The 20874-nt window shown below is 44.6% G+C and overlaps 1 protein-coding gene across 1 annotated transcript; it reads left to right on the top strand.

The window, feature by feature from the left end:
- The first annotated feature begins 615 nt into the window (after positions 1–615).
- Positions 616–20493, top strand: CREG2 (cellular repressor of E1A stimulated genes 2). The gene is made up of 4 exons (XM_054163041.1): positions 616–1024; positions 3347–3516; positions 18430–18543; positions 20263–20493. Exons 1-4 carry the CDS (start codon positions 620–622, stop codon positions 20408–20410), a joined length of 837 nt encoding a protein of 278 aa, XP_054019016.1. The 5' UTR covers positions 616–619; the 3' UTR covers positions 20411–20493.
- The last annotated feature ends 381 nt before the right edge of the window (positions 20494–20874 follow it).

The raw sequence follows: 20874 nt of genomic DNA, 5'->3' as shown, positions 1-20874 counted from the left end.
GAATGCCACAAGCGCTGCAACTAATGATGTCTGCCTTCTAGGACACAGATTCTTGCTGCTGCTTGTCCTGGGTGTCCAAGTGTCCCCCCTGCAAGGGGGGTGTTCACGTGGCCGTGCTCTCTCGTGGGGTCTTTATTTTCTAATGAATGGAGAGGTCACACCACCTCTGCCCAGACGGTCTCGTGTGCCAGGGTCTGCATATGAAGTACATCTGGAGAATTACTTCATGAAATACCTGCCGGGCTGCACACCTGGCTGAGGTGGTGCAGCAGCTTCACAAGTCCCTAGCAACTGACAAGCACACGCAGAATGAACCTGCAGCGAACCCCAGGTCTCGGCCTCAGTTTAGCGTGGCCCGCTGAATCGAGTTCCGCCCAAGCTGCTCCCTCTGCGACTCCGCTCCGTGGGTAGCCGTCCCCCAGGTGTCGCCGGCAAAGCCGATGCTACAAGTATCGTGACCGCACGGCGGTGGGCAGCGACAGACGTGAGGCCCGGCTGGAGTGGGGCCGCTGCAAATTTTTGGGACTCCCAGAGGGCGGCGTTGCGGGGCTGGCGGCGGCCGCCTGAGGGTGCTGCGGGAGCGGCGCGGCGCCGTGCGGTGCGAGCACCACTGCGGAAGATGTCGGTGGGGCGGTGGCTGCCGGCGTGGTGGTGGTGGCTGCCGGCACTGCTGTGGGGCGGCGCGGGGGGCTACGTGGTGGTCACTTCGGTGTCCTGGCCGCTGCCCGAGGAGGGAGCGGCGGCGGACGAGCTACACAGCTCCTCCACCGAGGAGGCAATCCCCGCGCTGCTGGAGGAAGCCGGGGGCCTCTGGAAGCAGAGCTACCCGGCCTCGGCTTACCGGGAGGATGCGGCCCTGGGCTCCGGGCCGGCGGGGCGCCAGCCGAGGCAGGGGGCCACCCCCTCCAGGATGTTTTCTTACCGGCGGGAGGGCGGCGGGGAGCCTGGCCGCGCCGGGAACGCCCGCTACCTCGCCCACTACAACACCTGGGGCTTCGTGGCTACGCGGGCCGCGCAAGGAAAGGTACGCTGCCCCCCGCCGTTCCCCGCTGCCCGCGATCGCGCGCTGCCGGCCCCCGCGGCCGCTCGGCGCTGTCCACGGCCGTGGCGTTTCGGGTTCGTTCCGCCACCAGCAGCGCTGATGTCAACAGCCGCCAAATGCGCGGAGAGTTAAGAAACGCTTTCTAGGAAGAGAAGTCAAGCTTGGAGAAGCCTGAGGGAGGCACGATAACGACCTGCCCCAGGGAGGCACGGGAAAGGCAAAATCTGTGATTCAGAACCAGGCTACAGCATTTGGTTTAGAGGCTTTTTTAATTCCTTGCAAGCACCTTCGAGCCTGCTCCTGGCCGCGCTGTCTGCCCCTCTCCCTGGGCCCAAGACCCCAGTGCCGACCTCGGGCTCTGGCTGTCACCCAGCGCGCGGGAGAGAGGAACGAGGAAGAGGAGGAGAAGGAGGGGAACCTGCTGGGCTGTCACAAAATCTGTCCGTCCCGCATCTATGCGCACATGCCAGTTTAAAGGGAGATTTCTCTGTCAGGAGTATTAAGCAAAATAGCTGAGCTGCTCTGGAGAATAGGGGTCATTATTTTGTCGATCTTTAAAATATTTTCTATGTTAAAAGGAAAGGTTGAAATGGGACACAGCATCCAATACAACTCAGACAACAAACCAAACCAAACCAACCACCAAAACCTTGAACATTTTCTTGGAAGTGTTCACAGATTGATTAACATACTAATAAAAAAACCAAACAAGCAGACAAAGTTAGAAGCACATTAATCTTCAGAAAGCTTGTCTGAATTAGTGATAGTTTATGTTCTTGTGAAACACAAAGCAACAGGTTAAAAAAATACCATTAAATAAATACATAAGTGCACACAAGAGGCCTGTAATTCTACATCAGTTTGTCAGAAATCCTGTTCATACAATCTTAACTCTCTGGTTTATGGTCTGGCTAGAAAGCCTCAGTGGAATTACAGCCACAATATCTTCTGCAGTCAGCTGGCTCTATTTACCACATAGAAGTAAAGCAGAGAAATAGGATTCATAATAAGATGTGGAACTGATGAAAGAGGTGGTGCTGCTGTGAATGGTGAGTTTTGCTGCTTGTGATTCCGATCCTTTTTGAGACTCCGCGGTAATGTTACCCCTGCACGACAGGCTGAGCATTTTACACAATGCAGACATGGCCTGCAATATTACTGACAGCTACTATTTTATGTTTTAACTCTTAATAATAAACAAGTATTTTTAGTTTCTAAGTCATGTAGCTTCACTAAAGCAGGAAGCACATTCATTTTAAGGAATGCTCACAAGGACCAAATGGTAGCACTATAAGCATTAAAATTACAAAGGCATATAACCATTGAAAATCAGAAAGCATGCAGGTCAGGTAATAACATCAGCCAGGATTGTTTTATTAACTTATTCATACTTAATTTGATTTTGTTGTAAAGGATTTACCAGTTACATTGAATTTAATGTATTGACTGATAATTTTAGTATTTAACATCTAATTGACCATGAGGAAAGAAATATCTGAAGACATAAAAAAATAGTAGTTCATCAAGTATCTGCCATTGCAGTTTATAATAGTGTGAAAAGCATAGTGGTAGTATAAATCATTATGGAGAGCATTAATGTTTGTCACTACTTGGCAAGGACATTTATGCATGTGTTACATCCACTGTGAGTTTGACAGTGAGTGTATGGGAAAAAACTTTATGAAAACTTGGCTTCCAGGTGCCCCTGATCTGACATGGAAGGAAGGTTTGCTCTGGCTGGCTTGATGGTTGGGACTCACCCCCCAATAGCTGAGGTTTCTGTCCAGGCAGCTGAGCTGATGTCCAGCTTGACTTCAAACACAACTCTGGCTAAAATGCCTTTCTCTTTCTCTTGCCAAACAGATACACTTACAGTGCAAATCAAGGCCAAAAGGGGAAGCAAAATCAGCATAAAAAGTGGGCTGGATTTGGGTTAAATTAGGCTCAGTATCCTTTTGGCTTCGAGAAAAGGTATCAGCAGTGCTTCATTCAGAGTAAACATTCCTTGACACTGCTGCTGTTGATTTTAATATACTTAAACATTTTTAATTTGGTAGTTATTTTAAGCTCAGTGGAAGAGAAAATGTTCTCTATAGTGTCACAGACAGGACTGGGAAGAAGAAATACAGATCTGTTTTCAGAGAAGTGTGATAGACCTAATTTAGAAGATTCATTTCAACAAAATGACAAAGTGGGAGCTATTTGGGGTTGCTGTCCTTTCTGTTAGAGTGCTTGTGGGAATACCCAACATTGTAAACCGTCTGTGTGCAAAGATGTAACCAGTTGCTCATTTGAATTTGACAGATCCAAGGTATGCCCTATGGGAACTGTTTACTTCTCAGTGATGGTCCTGTCAATAACAGCACTGGAGTCCCTTTCTTTTACGTGACACCAAAGGACAACACTGTGGCTTATCTCCTGAAGAATCCTGTGGCTTCTCTGACCCTTCCAGAAGCTGATGGAAATTTCTGCAGGTAACAGAGTTTTGTGTGCCTACTACCACTTTCCAAGGGGATCAGAGTCCTCAGAACAAAAGTTCCTCCTTAGCTTTATTTTGCAGTAAGTTGTCCCAGTAAATCACAGTAAAGAAAAAGAGGTGTGCCATTGAAGTATATTGCACCATCTAGAGCTGCAGGGGCTTTCAGCTCACACATTAATGTACCTAATTTTTAATCTCTTCCTGGAGGTGCCAGATAAAATCTAGGTGTTCAGGACCCCATTACCCATTAGGTCATGGCAGTCAAGTCTATAAAGTCCATAATGCTTGGAAGGCAATCCAGGTCGTGGTAAAGCAGACACCTTGCTCTGCTGAAAGCTGTGGAGGCCTCACTGATTGCATTGTCAGGGCTCTAGCTCTCCAGAGTTTTTAAGGGGATCTCAGGCTCCTAGTTAACAGGTTATACACTGATGACCACTCAGTCTAATTCCCACCTCTTCAGAGGGTCCAGTTGAACATGATACACAAACCATGTTCATAAACAGTTGATAAATAATGCCCTACATAAAGGCAGTCAGGTCTGCTACTTACTTATCTATGGACACCTCCAGGTTTGTCTCTCCAGAGGCAGCAAGTTGACTCTTCAAAATTCCACATCACTGAAGCTTTACATGTGTAAAATATATGTATGCAAACTCAAAGATGATTCAATTTCCCCCTCCATGCTTGTCCCCTTGGAAAAGTGTATCTCTGCCATATGTTTGTTTACAGTCAGACATGGCAAACTTGGCCGAGTCACCCTTGTGTGATGTGTTAATTCCAAAGGCCTCTTTATGTGACAAGGTATGTGACACTGAAATTGTGTCAGACAGGACTCAGTTACCAAAAAGAGGGAACTGGAAATAACAGGCTGTTTCAGAACTAAAAGATATTGAAAGTTTTGACCTCAACTTAAGGTCCTCTTGGGAGAGGAGAGGTTTATCTTAAGAAATGGATCCTAGATTTCCTCAGCTGGGCATTACCTTGGGTACCATCCCGACTCTCAACCCTGAGAACAACACTGGAAAAGGCAGTGAGTAGCAAATATAAAACATGTTACTGTTGCACTTGTCTATTACATGTCTCCAGAACATACTGTGTGTTTTCTTATGACTGTATTGTATGGTGGCAAAATGAAACGTTTCTCAGTTCTAAGCAGTGCAAGTGATTTCAGGCTGCTGGAAATCAGGAGTTTCTCTCGCAACATCGAACACCTAATAGGAAGCTTCCTTCACTCCATTTGTTAAGGTAATTGTCAGCTTTGAATGCTTGAGAAGGTCAACAGAGTAGTGACGTTAACACCAGAATGGTTCTGCTTGTTCCTTATTTCACAAAATCTGTAAAATATGAAATATTGTTTAATAAATAAATGTATCCATTCTTTTGTAATGGACTAATGGAGCTTATTCTTGCTTTATAAGATTTTTTAAATCAACTAAGCTGAATATCTAGACCAAGTGCTTAAAAATTTAAGTCTTCTGTCACAGCACCTACCTAATGCCATTTTCATAGGCTCAAGACTAAGGGCAGCTTCCATTGATGGTAACTGTTGGTGTTGAGCACTCATGAAAACTACACACCCATTAAGGCACTTAAGTGCAGCTTTCCATCCCTGACTTTAAACGGCCACTCTTTGAAAGTCTTTGGCGTTTTGGTTTCAGCAGTGCCACTGCCTGATTTACCTGTTCGGGAAGTGCCAGTTCTCCAACAAAAGAGAAATGCTGCATGATGTATAGAAATGTGAAATTCATATATAGCACAACCCTTCAAGAATGTTTACTCTCTATCTTTCTATTAATTACCAAAATCAAACCACTACCGTTTTGTCCCTTGTGCCAGATATTTGCTGCTGTTTGTCTTGCAGCCAGGCCAACCTGGATTCTGCCACCTGACTCTCCAGACCCTTCTGCAGGCTGAGACTATGTTCTCTGGCAAGAATAGCTCATTGGGCACCTCCAAAGAGCTAAACCTGGATTTCCAAGACAGCTTAAGCCAAACTAATTGCCAGTGGCCACATTCTTTTCTCCCTCCCTCCCACCAGTTTCTTGGTTCCCTCCATGCTTTCTCACATCAGCCCTGGGTTTTGAAACAAAAATCTAAGGGAAATTAACCAAATTGTGGGAATAAAGCTTTCTGCTGGTCCTTCTTCCTTTTCCCCATGGCTGCTGCTGCTCCTGGCCGTGCAGTCCCGCCCTTTCCCTTCAGCTGACCATACGGTGGGACTGTTTTAGATCAGTAACCCAGCAGAAACCTCTTGCCTTTATTTCCCCCCCTTTTCTGTTTTTTCTTTTTCTTTTTTATTTTTCCCTGAATGAGGTTTCTACTGAGTTGGTAGCTTGAATTAGCTCCACAAAAGGCAGAGGAGTCCAAAGGATAGGGAAAAGGAGATGGTAGAGGAAAATAGGACATCCTCATTTTAGCATGTGACCATATTCTAAACATTGATCTTGCTACTGAATTGAACACACAGATTTAGAGTCTGGTCAGTGCTCCTTGCATTATTTATTTTGTTCTTACATTCCATTTGGTTTTCATTATTTCTGGAGTCCTCACTTGGAACAGATGTTGGCTGGCATCAGTACAAAGAACAAGCAATACTGAGAATGAAAAGCAGGGACATTTGTTGAGCTGCCATTTGTGTTTTTGATGATCGCTAGGAAAATATGAGCAAGTTCTGGGGCTGTCTCACAGACAGGAAACATGCAGCCACTGGACTTTAAATTTCTTCCCCCCCACCCTTTCCTATAAAACCAGGGTCAGAAATTAATTGACATTTTGATCTAGCAACCCATGAGGTGATTTTTACTTTTTAAGTTAGCAACATCTTAAGCTACAGCCCTACACATTGTCCTACCAGTACCCCACAGAAAGGGCTTCTGTGGGCAGTGTGACAGTGAAGAAAACTTGAACCCTGATGCCAGGGCTTGGGGTGACCTATCTCCAGCACCTCCTGAAGCACTGGATCTGCTGCTGGTAATACAGTCAGCTTGCCATCTCCGCTGTGGGCAGCCCAAGCATCCTTTCAGGGTGCACTCTACCTGCTGAGACAGCCAGGCTGTGCCATGCAAACAGCACAGAGCAGCCATAGTGCAGAACCTTATGTGGTGCTCAGGTTTTGCAGAGCAGGTTTCTTTCTCTTCTTTACTGTGTGAAAATTTGATGTTTATTATTAAGAGACCTCAAGTCCTGCTAGTATTAAAATGGTACATGTGAGGTTTTCTTTGAAAGGAAAATGTCATTTATATATGGATTTAATACCATAAGTTCCCTTAGTTAAGAGCATCTCTGAGCTGGAAGATAGGGATAGGGAGCAGAATGAAGCACCCATAATGCAAGACCAGATGGTCAGCAACCTCCTGCACCATTGGCACTTACACAAGTCTATGGGGGTGGATGGCATGCACTTGAGATTTACTGAGAGAACTGGCAGAAGTGCTCACCAAGCCACTTTCCATCACTTCTCAGCAGTGCTAGCTAACTGGGGAGGTCCCAGCTGACTGGAGATTGGCAAATGTGATGTCCACCTACAAGACCAGGTGGTCAGGTCAAGTCAGCATGGGTTCATAAAGGGCAGGTCCTGCCTGACAAATCTGATCTCCTTCTATGGCAAGATGACTCGCTTAGTGGACAAGGGAAAGGCTGTGGATGTTGTTTGCCAAGGCTTTAGTAAAGCATTTGAAATTGTCTCCCATTGTTTACCTGGACTTTAGTGAAGCATTTGAAACTACCTCCCACAGCATCCCCTGGGCAAACTGTCTGCTTGTGGCTTGGATGGGTAGATGCTTCGCTGGATTAAAAACTGTCTGAACAGCTGGGCCCAAAGAGGATGGTGAATGGAGTTAAATCCAGTTGGCAGCCAGTCACTAGTGGTATTCCCCAGGCTCTCAGTATTTGGGCCAGTCTTGTTTAATACCTTTATCAATGATCTGGATGAAAGTAAGTAAGTTTGCAGATAACACTAAATTGGGTGGGAGTGCTGATCTGCTTGAGGGTAGGAAGGATCTACAGAGGGACCAGGCCAGGATGGATTGATAGGTCAAGGCCAGTATGAGATTCAACAAGGCCAAGTGCCACTCCTGCACTTGGGTCTCAACAACCCCATGCAATGCTACAGGGTTGGGAGATAGTGGCTGGAAAGCTGCCTGGCTGAAAAGGACCTTGGGGTGCTGGTTGACAGCCAACAGAACATGAGCCAGCAGAGGGCTCAGGTAGCCAAGAAGGCCAACAGCATCCTGGCCTGTATCAGAAATGGCATGGCCAGCAGGAGTAGGGAGCTGATTGCGCCCCTATACCTGGCACCAGTGAGGCCACACCTTGAGCACAGTATTCAGTTTTGAGCACCTTACTAAAAGAAGGACATTGAGTTGCTAGAGTGTATCCAGAGAAGGGCAATGAAGCTGGTGAATGTCTGGAGAACAATTCTTGTGAGGAGTGTCTGAGGGAACTGGGATTGTTTAGTCTGGAGAAGAGGAGGCTGAAGGGAGACTTCATTGCTCTCTACAACTGCCTGAAAGGAGGTTGCAGTGAGGTGGGTGTTGGTCTTTTCTCCCTAGTAACAAATGACAGGGCAATAGGATATGGCCTCAAGTTGCACTAGGGATAGCTTAGATAGGTTATTAGAAGAAACTTCTTCACCAAAAGGGTTATCAAACACTGGAATAGGGGCACCAGGGAGGTGGTTGAATTGCCATCCCTGGAGGTGTTTAAAAGACATATAGATGTGTTGCTGAGGAACATGGTTTAGCATCAGAACTTTTAGAGCTAGATAATGGTTTGACTCAATGATTTTAAAGGTCTTTTCCAACTGAAACAATTCTGTTTCACGATCATGAATTGTTTTGGCTTCAAAACAATGATACAAAATAGTTAAATGAATAATGCTCTGTTTGAGAAAATGTCCTTGTATGCCAGCAACATATTTGTAGTTTGTTTTCATGTGGAATTTTATTAGAATTCCATTATTAACCTACTCCCAGCATCAAGAATTAAAATAAATGTGAAAACCAGTCAATGCCTCTAGTCAATGCTCCTAGGAGTATTTGGCACTCTCCTGAAAAATGTTTCTGACCTACTGCACACAAAAGAACTCTCTGGCCTTTAGAAAGAAAACATAGCTGACATTTCAATAGTCTTCTTGGATCTAATGAGTATCAAGTGATGTGTGTGTATACATCAGTTTGATATTAAATTTCTTTAGTAGCAAATTTCATTTGTTTTGTTTCCGAACAAACTCAGGTTCCAATCCTTCCCAATAAATATTTTCACTTTCAGGGATGTGAGGAATACAGAGTGGCCTTTTTGGTGCTCCAGCCTAAATATTTAATCACTTGGAGAGAAAATTTGAAAAGCCTAAGCTAATAAGAGAAATCACAGATCACAATGAAAGAAAGAGCGCTGTGATGTACCTGAATAAGCACTAATTGCAAGACATGATAATGTTGCAGCCACAGTCTAGATTCCTCATCTCTGACTCAGAGATTGCCATTTCCCAGAGGGAGACAAGCTGCACCTCTCTGAGAAAGCTCTCTGATGGCCAGGCTGGAGGAAGCATTCGTTAACAACTACACTACATCCTATCTGAAAGCTGAAAAATGGATAACAGACACAAGAAAAATTAAATGGTTCAGGGTTATAAATAGACTAAGCTGGCCAGTCTGTGCCACAGACAAGCTGAAAAGATTGAGTCCTATTCTAACAGCTTTCAGAGGGAGCAAGACTGAGCATAGCATTAAAGAATAGAGAAGCCATTGTTCTAAATGCATTTCCCAACACACAGGCTGCTCAGAGGTTCTCCTTTTCCAAGTAAGCTCCTGGGCCTGCCTCATTACAGCTGCAGCCTGGAAAACAGGCAATTAATTTTAAACATGTATTGCCTCCTTGACATCAGGTTCAGCACATTTATAGAGACCAACTGTAGCTTTCTTAGAGAAGGGGCTGCCACAGACTGGTTTTTACATAAGGGCAAAAGTGAAAAAAAAAAAAGGCACCGAGCATCAGGGTCAGTCCATCAGTTTCTCATTTGCTATTAGTTTGGAGGAAAGCGTTTCAAACCCACACTGCAGACTGTGAATGATTTTGAGGGACCCAGGCTTCTCTCCTGATTTGTGACCCGTACGGCTTCATCAGAGCCATTTTACCCATCATACTCATCTATTCCTTGAGGTAGCAGATTGGTACAACTGAAGTGGGCAGATGTTTTCAGTGGATGTAATCTGGCTCCATAGGTTCCTAAATTCTACATTCAAAAGGCTGATAGAATAGAATAGAATAAACCAGGTTGGAAGAGACCTTCAAGATCATCGCGTCCAACCCATCAACCAATCCAACACCGCCCAAACAACTAACCCACGGCACCAAGCACCCCATCAAGTCTCCTCCTGAAAACCTCCAGTGATGGCGACTCCACCACCTCCCCAGGCAGCCCATTCCAATGGGCAATCTCTCTTCCTGTATAGAACTTTTTCCTAACATCCAGCCTGAACCTCCCCTGGCGCAGCCTGAGACTGTGTCCTCTTGTTCTGGTACTGCCCGCCTGGGAGAAGAGACCAACATCCGTCTGTCTACAGCCTCCCTTCAGGTAGCTGTAGAGAGCAATAAGGTCACCCCTGAGTCTCCTCTTCTCCAGGCTAAGCAATCCCAGCTCCCTCAGCCGCCCCTCATAGGGCTTGTGCTCCAAACCCCTCACCAACCTTGTTGCCCTTTTCTGGACACACTCCAGCAAGTCAACCTCCTTCCTAACCTGAGGGGCCCAGAACTGGACACAGTACTCGAGGTGCGGCCTAACCAGTGCAGTGTACAGGGGCAGAATGACCTCCCTGCTCCTGCTGGCCACACTGTTCCTGATGCAGGCCAGGATGCCATTGGCCCTCCTGGATGCCTGGGCACACTGCAGGCTCATGTTCAATCTACTGTCAACCAGAACCCCCAGGTCCCTCTCAGTCTGACTGCTCTCCAGCCACTCTGACCCCAGCCTGTAGCTCTGCATGGGGTTGCTGTGGCCAATGTGCAGAACCCGGCACTTGGATGTGTTCAATCTCATGCCGTTGGACTCTGCCCATCTGTCCAGCCTGTCGAGGTCCCTCTGCAGAGCCTCTCTACCCTCCAGCAGATCAACTCCTGCCCCCAGCTTGGTGTCATCAGCAAATTTACCGATAGGAAGCACTGAGTACCTCCAGTGCTTCTGAATACCACCAGGCCATGGGAAGAGGAGAGTAACTGAGTGGCTTAGGATCTCTGCTGCCTGTTGGATTGACAGCATGAATAAACTGCTGACTTCATTCCTGGGTAATCCTGAGAGATGATAAGCCTGCTATGGGTATCAGGCAGATCCTTTGAGATGTCTGTTGTCCATCCAATGTGTAACTACCCCTGGGTTTGCAGAGTCACTGTGTTAATACAAAGATAAATATAACAAAGAAATCTGGTGCTGCACCTTCACACAAAGAGAAGTGACACACAGAAGACAAAGTCTGAATTCAGGCATCTCAATTTTTGAGATCTGCCTCCTGGTTTTGTGGCACAGACACAATTCCTGTTCTGGTATTTATCTTGACCCTTTTTAGTCACATGCAAATAATTATGTCAGTAGCTGTGCCTGAAAAATCTGTATTTAAAAAAAAAAAAATCAGGAAGATACCAAATTAGCAAAGTCAAATACGAAACCTACCATCACCGTGACCTAGTGCACACAATATTGCTCTAAATTACTATTTTCCCCTGTATTCTTAAATAACCCACTTCCCAAAATCCCTTTCTGGTGAAGTAGTATGTGTTTCTCTGACTCTGGTTACAGAAATAGTGAACTGTCTATGGTTAACCTATATAAATGTTTCCTGTCTGAAACGTAAGAGTTCAGCTAAAGAAAATGAGTTGTTATTGCCAATGAAGATAGACAAACAGACTGACTTCACTTAATGAATTTTAATTAAAACATTCTAGGAAGGAATATCTTGTAGGAAGAATGAGATTATTCAAAACACAAAACCAGGTATACTGTGAATACAGGCTCACTTAGATGCAGAATGGCTGTTGTACCAATTCTCTTCAGCTCCGAAGCCTGACTTCATATTCAGAAGACTGTCCTTCCAAAAGCAAAAGTGATGATGTATTTTCACTATCTTTGCTGGCTCTCTAACGCAGCTGATAAAGGAATTCTTGTCAAAATCAAAGCAGGGCAGGGCAAAACTGCCCAGCCATATCCATCTGAAGACGGGCAACAGCTTTTCAGGTTATGAAATTGCTTTCAGCAGAGATTTTGTTTGACATTCATGGCACTTAGATTAGCAGCACCAATGCATTCTTTCTGCTTTGGAGACTCTGGTAGTTAGTGGTGAGCAGATGAAATGTGTAAGGAGGATAACTTGCTTTTCAAAATCACATTTATGAATCAAAATGATAAGGACTTAAAAGTAATTATCTGAGAATATAGCATTTGTTCCCTTCCTTTCTGTAGATTTGAAGGGACAAAAAATTAATTTTAAGTCCCAGAAAATAACTCTGCATTTTTACTTCATGCCCAGTTTGAGGTTAGGCAAAGAGGAGCCCTGCAGAGGGTGACAGGGTGCCTTCCTTTTGTCTCGGGGAGGTGACAGAGGAGCTGTTTCCTAATTGCATAGCTTTGTAGGACTCTCACTGCCACTGTAGAAAAGGCTAGAATCTGTGGAGACAAGTCACTGCCACATTGCCCTTATGCCACTCATGAGCTGCATGCTCTACAGTAGAAAAGTTGGAAAACTGTTCTCTGGGACTTTCATCCTGGCTCTCTGTCTCTCCTTTTCTTCAATAGGAGCCATCTCTTTCCCAGCTTCTTTTCTATTGTGTTCTGCTTAAGAATTAGATGGGTAAAAATAGTGCTTTCTAACAGGGCAGGGAGAACCACATTCAGAAAAGATGATGAGGATTCATAGGTCGTGACAGGGAGGATGGAAGGTCCCGGTTCCTCAAGGCAGTGGAGGAGAAGGATAGCAGCTACTCTGTGGGAAAAGGAAGATGAGGAAGAAGAAAAAGAGAGATTCCCCTCCATAAGCCCCTGATTCCTCCCCCAGTCCCATTATCATTATTGAACTCTCCTGACTTCCAAACAGTTCTTTCTCAAGGACACCTGTCTGTCTTTCCCAAGTGCTCTCAAACAAGCTCCGCTTTTGCCTTTACTGCTGAACTGTTCCAGAGCCATATCACTTCATTAATGCACTGCAAAGGCTGAGAGTGAAGATACTACTCTGGAATATTCTTGGTCAGAAACAAGGAGATGGCATCATCAATCAAAACAGAGATCTCAGCTGCGAAAGGGAATCCTAACAAAGTCAAACATCATCACTTCATGTGCCGATATAGCCCACATAAGCCTGAACTATGAGTTCATCAGGTCTGGGCTTGTCTAGTTATTGGACAGGATCCTTCTAATTAAAATCCAAGAGATGGCTAGTGTAGTAAACAGTTTAATGAGTAGGTGGCACTCTTTGCTCTGAACTACTCTTGAACCATGACCTGGAAAGTGCAGAAGTGGTATGCAGTAAAATAAGTGGGACATGTTCATCAGCGGTGCACTTAGTGGCATTGCATCTCTGTTGGGAAACTTACTGCACTTGGACACAGAGTTATCCTTAAGCTCTGTAAAGCTGGCACCTTTGTAAGTGAATGCATCTCCTGATCTCATATGCTTGGAAGAGACAACTGCTCAGACTTGGTCAAACTCCACATACCTAGTTTGCTCACCATAAGCAGAGGAATAAAGACAGTAAATTCTTCTCTTGTCACAAATCAGATGAATAATTCAAATGATCTCTCTTAATGCACTATGTTCTTATAAAATACATTAACTTAATCTTCTTCCATTTTAATTTGGCTTCCCTCAACTTCTGCAACAACATGTATGTATTTTAAGTAAGCATAAGAAAATAAATGTGTTCCCCATTGCTTGGTCTCCTTATCAAACTCCCTGCTTTCTCTTCCTCTCAGTTCGTATTTTATCATAGCCTTCATGAAATCCTCTCCAGGGAGACAGAGGACCTGACTCTGGTAAAGAAAAGACCTGAGAAGCCATCTCAGGTTTCCTCAATAGAGAGAGACAATGTCCCCAACATGCCATCTCTCCCTCTGGTTCTGCCTCCCCCTCAGCCCCAGTCAGCAATGCACAAATGTTACATAAAGCTGCTCCTACGCACCTTCTTGTCCCTGTGCCAGCAAAGATAAAAGGAACCCAAGGACTGAGAGGTGAATATGTGTTCATTTATACAGAAGGCAAAAAAATGCCTAGCAAATGCTTGACTAGATCTCTGTAGATGTGAAGGAGGAATATTTTAGTAAATACACTTATTTATCCCTGGTATCCCTTTATTATCTTTAGTTAAAATATGAGGCATATCCCTGGCTGTATTCCTTTACTCCTAAGAAGCAAAGCCTGCATATACATCAGTTGCACTGGTAACACCACTGAAAATTCAAGACCTGCTCACAATGGAGTTAGGATTTGTAGCTGCAAGTTTAGTAGTATTTCTATAAAAGCAATCATACATTATTTAGGGAATACTATGCCAAAACCAATGCAGAAACAGATTTACTTCAGAATATGAAGCGCTCCTTTGATAAATACTAATGCTAATGTAAGATTAGAATACAAGGTTCCTATTCTGAAACACAAAACCTATGCTAAAAGCAAAGCCAACAAAGTAGTAGCACCATGAACTGAACTCAAATATATCATTGTCCCCTTCAACTCTTCTGAAACCTCATCTAATAGAATTTCAACAAATCATTGACTTGACTCATTTTCCAGGAAAACAAACAGTGCTTTCAGAATATTATTACAATGTACAGTGTAAAAAAATCAGCTTGAATTTGTGTTTGCTGATTAGTGCAACACCCTGAGTCACGAGAGCATACAGTAAACTGCATACAGAAGAAGGAGATAGGCATAAAAAACAAACCAACCCCCCAAACAAACAAAACCCCAACCAACCAAAACAACAACAACAAAAAACCAACCCAACCAACCAAAACCCAACAAAAACAAACACAGAAATAAAACTGTTCCAGATATGGATGTACAGTGTGTGGGTTTTGTTGCCAGCCAAATATGTGGAGAGTGTCTTTTCCTGTAAATCAGGGAAGAGCTATATCTGACACTAGCCCTATTGGGAAAAATCCTCTCAGCAAAGGCAGGCGTTGTTAGCTGATTAACCAAAGCAATGTCAGGTCGATTGCCTACTCAGAATCAATAAGCATGGTTTGTGCTTGCACAAACAGATAAAATAATTGTACTTGGAGGTGTCAGACCAAAATCTCTCACTGCTCCTGATCACACCAAAACCTATCACTTTGATCCACCCTGAAATGCAGACATCCTTTAACAATGATCCCTTTCTAATTCCTTTCTGAAAGTCATTAACAGCATCTTAGGTAGGAGCTATACTCAAGAAAAGCACTTGCAAATACTCCTGCTTTTCCCGGCTCTTCAGCTTTCTCCAGTTCTGTTAGGCTGTGGAGGAAACGATTTCATACCCACAGATATATGGTGATGAGTTCAAAGCAAAACTGAAAAGTTCCTTCCCTTTCACTTTTTCAAGAATCATCAAGTTAACTATATGAACATATGTAGAGGGTGTTAAGTATTAAGCAAAAAGATAACAGTAAATCAGGAGATGACTTCAAATGGACTTTAGGACTCTGCTATCCAGGGCTAACAGTTGCAAGAATGTTAATCTGTGCTGCCTTGGCTGCTGGAGTGCAAACTCTCACCCATCTTTGCGAGACTCACAACTATATTTACCTGTATTTTTTTTGTGGTTTGGTGCATGAGAGTCTCATTGGGCCATGGATGCTAAATGGCCACACAACACCCAAACCCTATGCAGAAGAAATGCCAGGAGCTCTGGGCATCGCTGGGGCGTGCTGCGCTACTTAAGGGACTGGACACTCTCAGGCCAGCTGGGAAAGTGCACCTTCAGTAGGAGTTAGCAGTGAGGCTGTACAGCATGGGGACCATATAGACAACTATGTGTTCTGAATACACACTGATAGAAATAAACTCAATATCAGGGTGGGCTGTGCAAATTTTCAGGTACTTAGAACACCATTCATTTATTATTTCATAATATAGAAATAAACTGTACTAGAGAAAATTAGACTGTTATTTATTGAGGTGAACAGAAAGTTTGAGCTTGACCTTTGGCATCTGCACAAAGCACAGTAGAGGAAGAGGAGTAGTTTGTCCACAGGTCATTAAGCTGAACACCCTCTTCAGACAACTGCAGGTCCAGACTGAACAGGATGCTGAAAAAACATCCCAGAGAAGATGTGACTGCAAACAGCTCTTTGGAGTACAGGCTACAGATGGTGCCAAGTGCTTAATGGGCATAGCAGAGTATCAATCAGCCCACTATACTTCCTTGCCTATCTCTGTTCAGGGCCCTGTCTATCTATAAAAGCAGATACTTATCCAGTGAGCTACATAGTCTTTCATAACCATCTGTGGGGAATCTGCAGGTGTTAAATGAGCTGCAGGAGGATGCCCATATGTTTCCTGTGTACAATAAACACCTACTGAGAATTATTTCAGCAACCAAAAAAGCCATTGCAGATTTCAGGCAGTTAAGGCTAAAGGGCTCAAGCCAAGATCTTTAAGTAAAATCAAACAGATGAGATGTAATTTACTGTGATTTACTGCTTCAGATTAAAGCACAGAGAAGAAGAAATGCAGTCTTTGTTTCCTAATGTAGTTTTTTCAGGCTTATGTTCTTATGTGGGGAGACAGTCCTGTGAGATGCTGAACAGTCTGAAACTTCTGGCAACAGGGCTTGGGACTGCTCAGCACTTGCCCGGGCCAGGCCTTTGCAGTTGTCTCATACAACATTTTTTTGGTGACTGGTCAGTTTACTTCTGATTTATACACTTACATTCTATATGTCAGAGTCAGCAATTTCCCCACAGCTACAAATGGGAGCCAAAAAGCAACAAGTAATTTCCTTGTCTTGGGCTGAACGATGAAGACAGTTTAAGAGATTTTTTTTTAGTAGATCTTATTTGTCTCTTTAGTGTAAAGCAGTTGGAAAATGGGTAAAAATTAACGAGAGTGGAGTTTCTAGGATAGGCACAGGAAAAAGTGCCTATCCTTAATTTCCAACAAATGTGATGTCCATCTACACAAAGAGTCAGAAGGAGGATCTAGGCAGTCTGACTGTGGTGCCAGGGAAGGTCATGGAGCAGATCATCCTGAATAACATTATGTTGAATGTGCAGGGCAATCAGGTGATCACACCCTCTTAGGACAGGTTCATGAAGGACAGGTCCTGCCTGATGAACCTGATCTCCTTCTATGGCAAGATGACCTGCACAGTGGACAAGGGAAAGGCTGTGGATGTTGTTTACCTGGACTTTAGTGAAGCATTTGAAACTATCTTGCACAGCATCCCCTGAGGAAGCTGGCTGCTCATGGCTTGGGTGGGTGGATGGATGCTTTGCTTGGTAAAAAATTGTCTGGATAGCCAGGCCCAAAGAGTGGTGTGAAAGGGGCTAAATCCAGTTGGTGGCTCGTCACAAGTGGTGTTCCCCAGGCTCTCAGTATTTGGGCCAGTCTTGTTTAGTATCTTTATCAATGATCTGGATGAGGAGATTGAGTGCACCCTCAGTTAAGTTTGCAGATGACACTAAATTGGGTGGGAGTGCTGATCTGCTTGAGGGTAGGAAGGCTCTGCAGAGGGATCAGGCCAGGCTTGGATTGATAGGCCAAGGCCAGTATGAGATTTAACAAGACCAAGTGCTGGGTCTTGCACTTGAGTCACAACAACCCCATGCAATGCTACAGGGTTGGGAGACAGTGGCTGGAAAGCTGCCTGGCTTTCCTTGGGGTGCTGGTTGACAGCCAACAGAACATGAGCCAGCAGAGTGCTCAGGTAGCCAAGAAGGCCAACAGCATCCTGGCCTGTATCAGAAATGGCATGGCCAGCAGGAGTAGGGAACTGATTGTGCCCCTATACCTGGCACCAGTGAGGCCACACCTTGAGCACAGTATTCAGTTTTAAGCCACTTACTCCAACAAGAACATTGAGTTGCTGGAGCATATCCAGAGAAGGGCAATGAAGCTGGTGAAGGGTCTGGAGAACAATTCTTGTGAGGAGTGTCTGAGGGAACTGGGATTTAGTCTGGAGAAGAGGAGGCTGAAGGGAGACTTCATTGCTCTCTACAACTGCCTGAAAGGAGGTTGCAGTGAGGTGGGTGTTGGTCTCCCAAGTCACTAGCAATAGAACAAGAGGAAATTGATTAGGTTGTGCCAGGGGAGGTTTAGATTGAATATTAGGAAAAATTTCCTTACTGAAGAGTGGTCAGGCATTGGAAAAGCCTGCCCTGGGAGGTGGTGGAGTCACTGTCCCTGGAGATGTTTAAAAAACATGTAGAGATGGCACTTCAGGACATGGTTTAGTGGCCATGGTGGTGTTATGTCGATGGTTGGACTTGATGGTCTTAGAGGTCTCTTCCAACTGAAACAATTCTATGATTGTATGAAAAGACCTTACATTCTGTGCACAAGTACATGTATGCAGTTATTTTGTAGGCCCAAGCACAGACTAACCATCTCATTAGTTCTTTGCAGAATCCTGAACTCCAGTCTGTTTGTATGTCTGAAAACTCACCATTTTCACATTTTTACAATGAAACATACCATAATCCAAGTTTGAAGAGCATAAATTAAGATTTAGTGAGTATCTACTGCAGAGTTAAGGTTTCAGGTAAGTATTCCTTCAAGAGCCCTCCTGAATGATACAGCAGTGCGTAGAAGAGATCTGCAAGGCTTGACAAAGTATTGCAGCTTTTTATATGTGAGTTCACATATAAATTCACATTTCTCAAAAGAAACTACAACACCATTAACAAAGAAGCCAAGCTATTACATATGAGCATTTTTCTCTATGCACAGAAAAAACTTAATCGATCCAGAGGATTCAAGGTGCACCAGGCTGACTCTCATGGGGCAAATGGTCACGGTGCCTCCCGAGGAAGTGGAATTTGCCAAGCAAGCAATGTTTTCCAGGTCTGTATGTAACAGGCACATAGTAGAGCGTAACCTGCAGGTGTGAGACAAATATAAGGACGTGGCCACTTGGTACTGAAGTAGCAAGCCTGATCTTTACCTTGGGGCCATGAAGAGTGTTGGCTCCTGTGTGGCTTGGAACAGCAGGTAGAGCTGTGCAGCCTTCTTTTAACTCTTGAGATAACAAAACATGAAAATGCAATTAGTCAGTTTTGGACTCCAGTAAGGCACATGGTTTATAATCTGGGGATTATGAAAATATTTCACATGGCTCCAAGGTGAGGTTCCACAAATCCAGGCTGTATTTGTTACCTTTAATGCTTCTTCCCTGCCTGGGACAGGTAGTGCTCTTCAGCCACAGCCCCTTAGGAAGAGCAGAGCTCTGCTGCCTTTGGGCTTACAGCTATTTGCAGGTGGATCTTACAGGTTTTATTACCTCTTCTGACCTACCAGGACAACTGTTAGCAAAGCTGTAATAGTTGCTGAACAGTTTCCTTTGAACAGACGCAAGCACAATCCATACATACACACACACCCCCAGGGTGTGCCCCCATGCCCTCCAGCAGGTCTTCAGAACAGTAAGCCTGAGCCTTAGCTGGGGCACACACCTCCCACACCGGCTGCCAGGGGTGGTCTTCCAGGCACCCCCTGCCTGGTCGGTCAAATACTGCTGGGGAAACTGGCATGAGCTGGAATCCAAAACAGGCCAGAGGCAATATTCTTTCTGGCCTGCTGGAAGGAGTTAGGGTGGGACCCTGTCAGCAAATGCCCCATCAACAGCAAAAATGGCACTTCAGACAGGTGGGAGTTATTTTGGCACACAAACCTTTTTTCACAGACTTTGCAGAAATTGGATTCCTGCACAAGCCAAAGGCCACCATCACCTTGGGATTGGTTGCTCCACTGCCAGGGAGCAAAAGCTGGACCGACACAGTAAAGGCTGTTGAGGGTCATCCCACTCAACACCAGCAGCAGTTGGAGACACCTCCCGGTGCCACAGCTGTGGGTGCTCAAAGGGACAATTCAGAAAATGGTGGGAAATCCCAGCTCAGCCTAGAGGTTCCTCAGGAAGGGTAGAGGAACACTGGGCCAACCCTGCCTGGACTTGCACACTTCCTTCTGTGTTCCTCTGAACAATGTGGCTTAAGCTGTTGTTTGTGCCTCATGCACTGCTGCTAAGTATCCCACAGCATCTTCTGCAGAGGTGCTCACAAGGCCCTGGGGACCAGATACCTGCAACCAGTATTACTGGTGAAAAGCATCTCTCTGAGGTAGCTGTAAAGGCAGGCACAAGAAACAATATGAGGAGGCTCTAGCAGGCAGCAGCTCAAACAGGTTGTGCTCTTCCTGTTAGCCAGTTTTATTATCTCTCCTGATGTAGCACAACAGCTGCTACCAAAGATGTAATATTTTTACAACACTGTTTCCTTTGAACAGATAGAAGCACAACCCTGACACACATTTGGAGAATCTCCACTACCTGATTTTCATTTTCTTACAAACTAAACACGTCTGCCTCGAGAGGTGGGGCTCTGCAACATGGGAAGGTGGTTTTCACTGGCTGCTTTCCTTGCAGTTCTCACCAGACTAGGGTGTTCATAAACCTTGTTGTGAGAGAAGGCAAAAAAGATGAATGGTGGTGGTTCTTAGATCTCAGGTTTCATTCTGGCTGAGCACACTAGGCTAAAGAAAGCTATTTTTCCCCCTTTGTCATTCCAGGCACCCAGTGGTAAGAAAGTGGCCTCGTAGCTATGAGTGGTTCTTCATGAAAATGAACATTGAGCACATCTGGCTTCAGAGCTGGTATGGAGAAGTTTCTGCCATTGCAGTAGAAGAGTATTTAAAAGCAGTTCCAAGTAAAGGATGATAGAATGGGCTTCAAGATAGAGATCTGAGCCTCCCTTCCAAACACTTAAAAAATGTCATGCTGGATGATTACTCTTTTTTTTTCCCCCTTTTTCCCAAAAGGCTTCAAAATAGTCCTGTCTCACATGGAACAGAGTGAAAATAAACTGACACAGACTTTCAAATTATAAAGGAGGGGTGGATGCTAGTCCTACCCTGCAATGTACAAACTTGTCATTTCAAACAGGCAATGCATCATCTTAAATGCTGCTAAAAAATGCTTTGTGTCTGTTTGTTTTGACTTCTATTGCTGTGCACCCACAGGGAAACTACCATGTGTGCTAAATATAATGTTCTGATTTACAGAAAAAGCAAATTGCCTACTCAGAACCCTTTGCATTGTGGAGGTATCACTGCTGCTTGGTCTCTCTTGATTTGTAAGTAATCTAACAGAAACTTAATAGCTGCAGATCTAGATACTTCAGT

Source organism: Dryobates pubescens, chromosome 7 (genome assembly GCF_014839835.1).
Source record: "Dryobates pubescens isolate bDryPub1 chromosome 7, bDryPub1.pri, whole genome shotgun sequence".
In the NCBI taxonomy this organism is placed as follows: Eukaryota; Metazoa; Chordata; class Aves; order Piciformes; family Picidae; genus Dryobates; species Dryobates pubescens.
The sequence above is the reverse complement of the archived record's forward strand: the minus strand, read 5'-3'. Positions and strand labels throughout refer to the sequence as shown.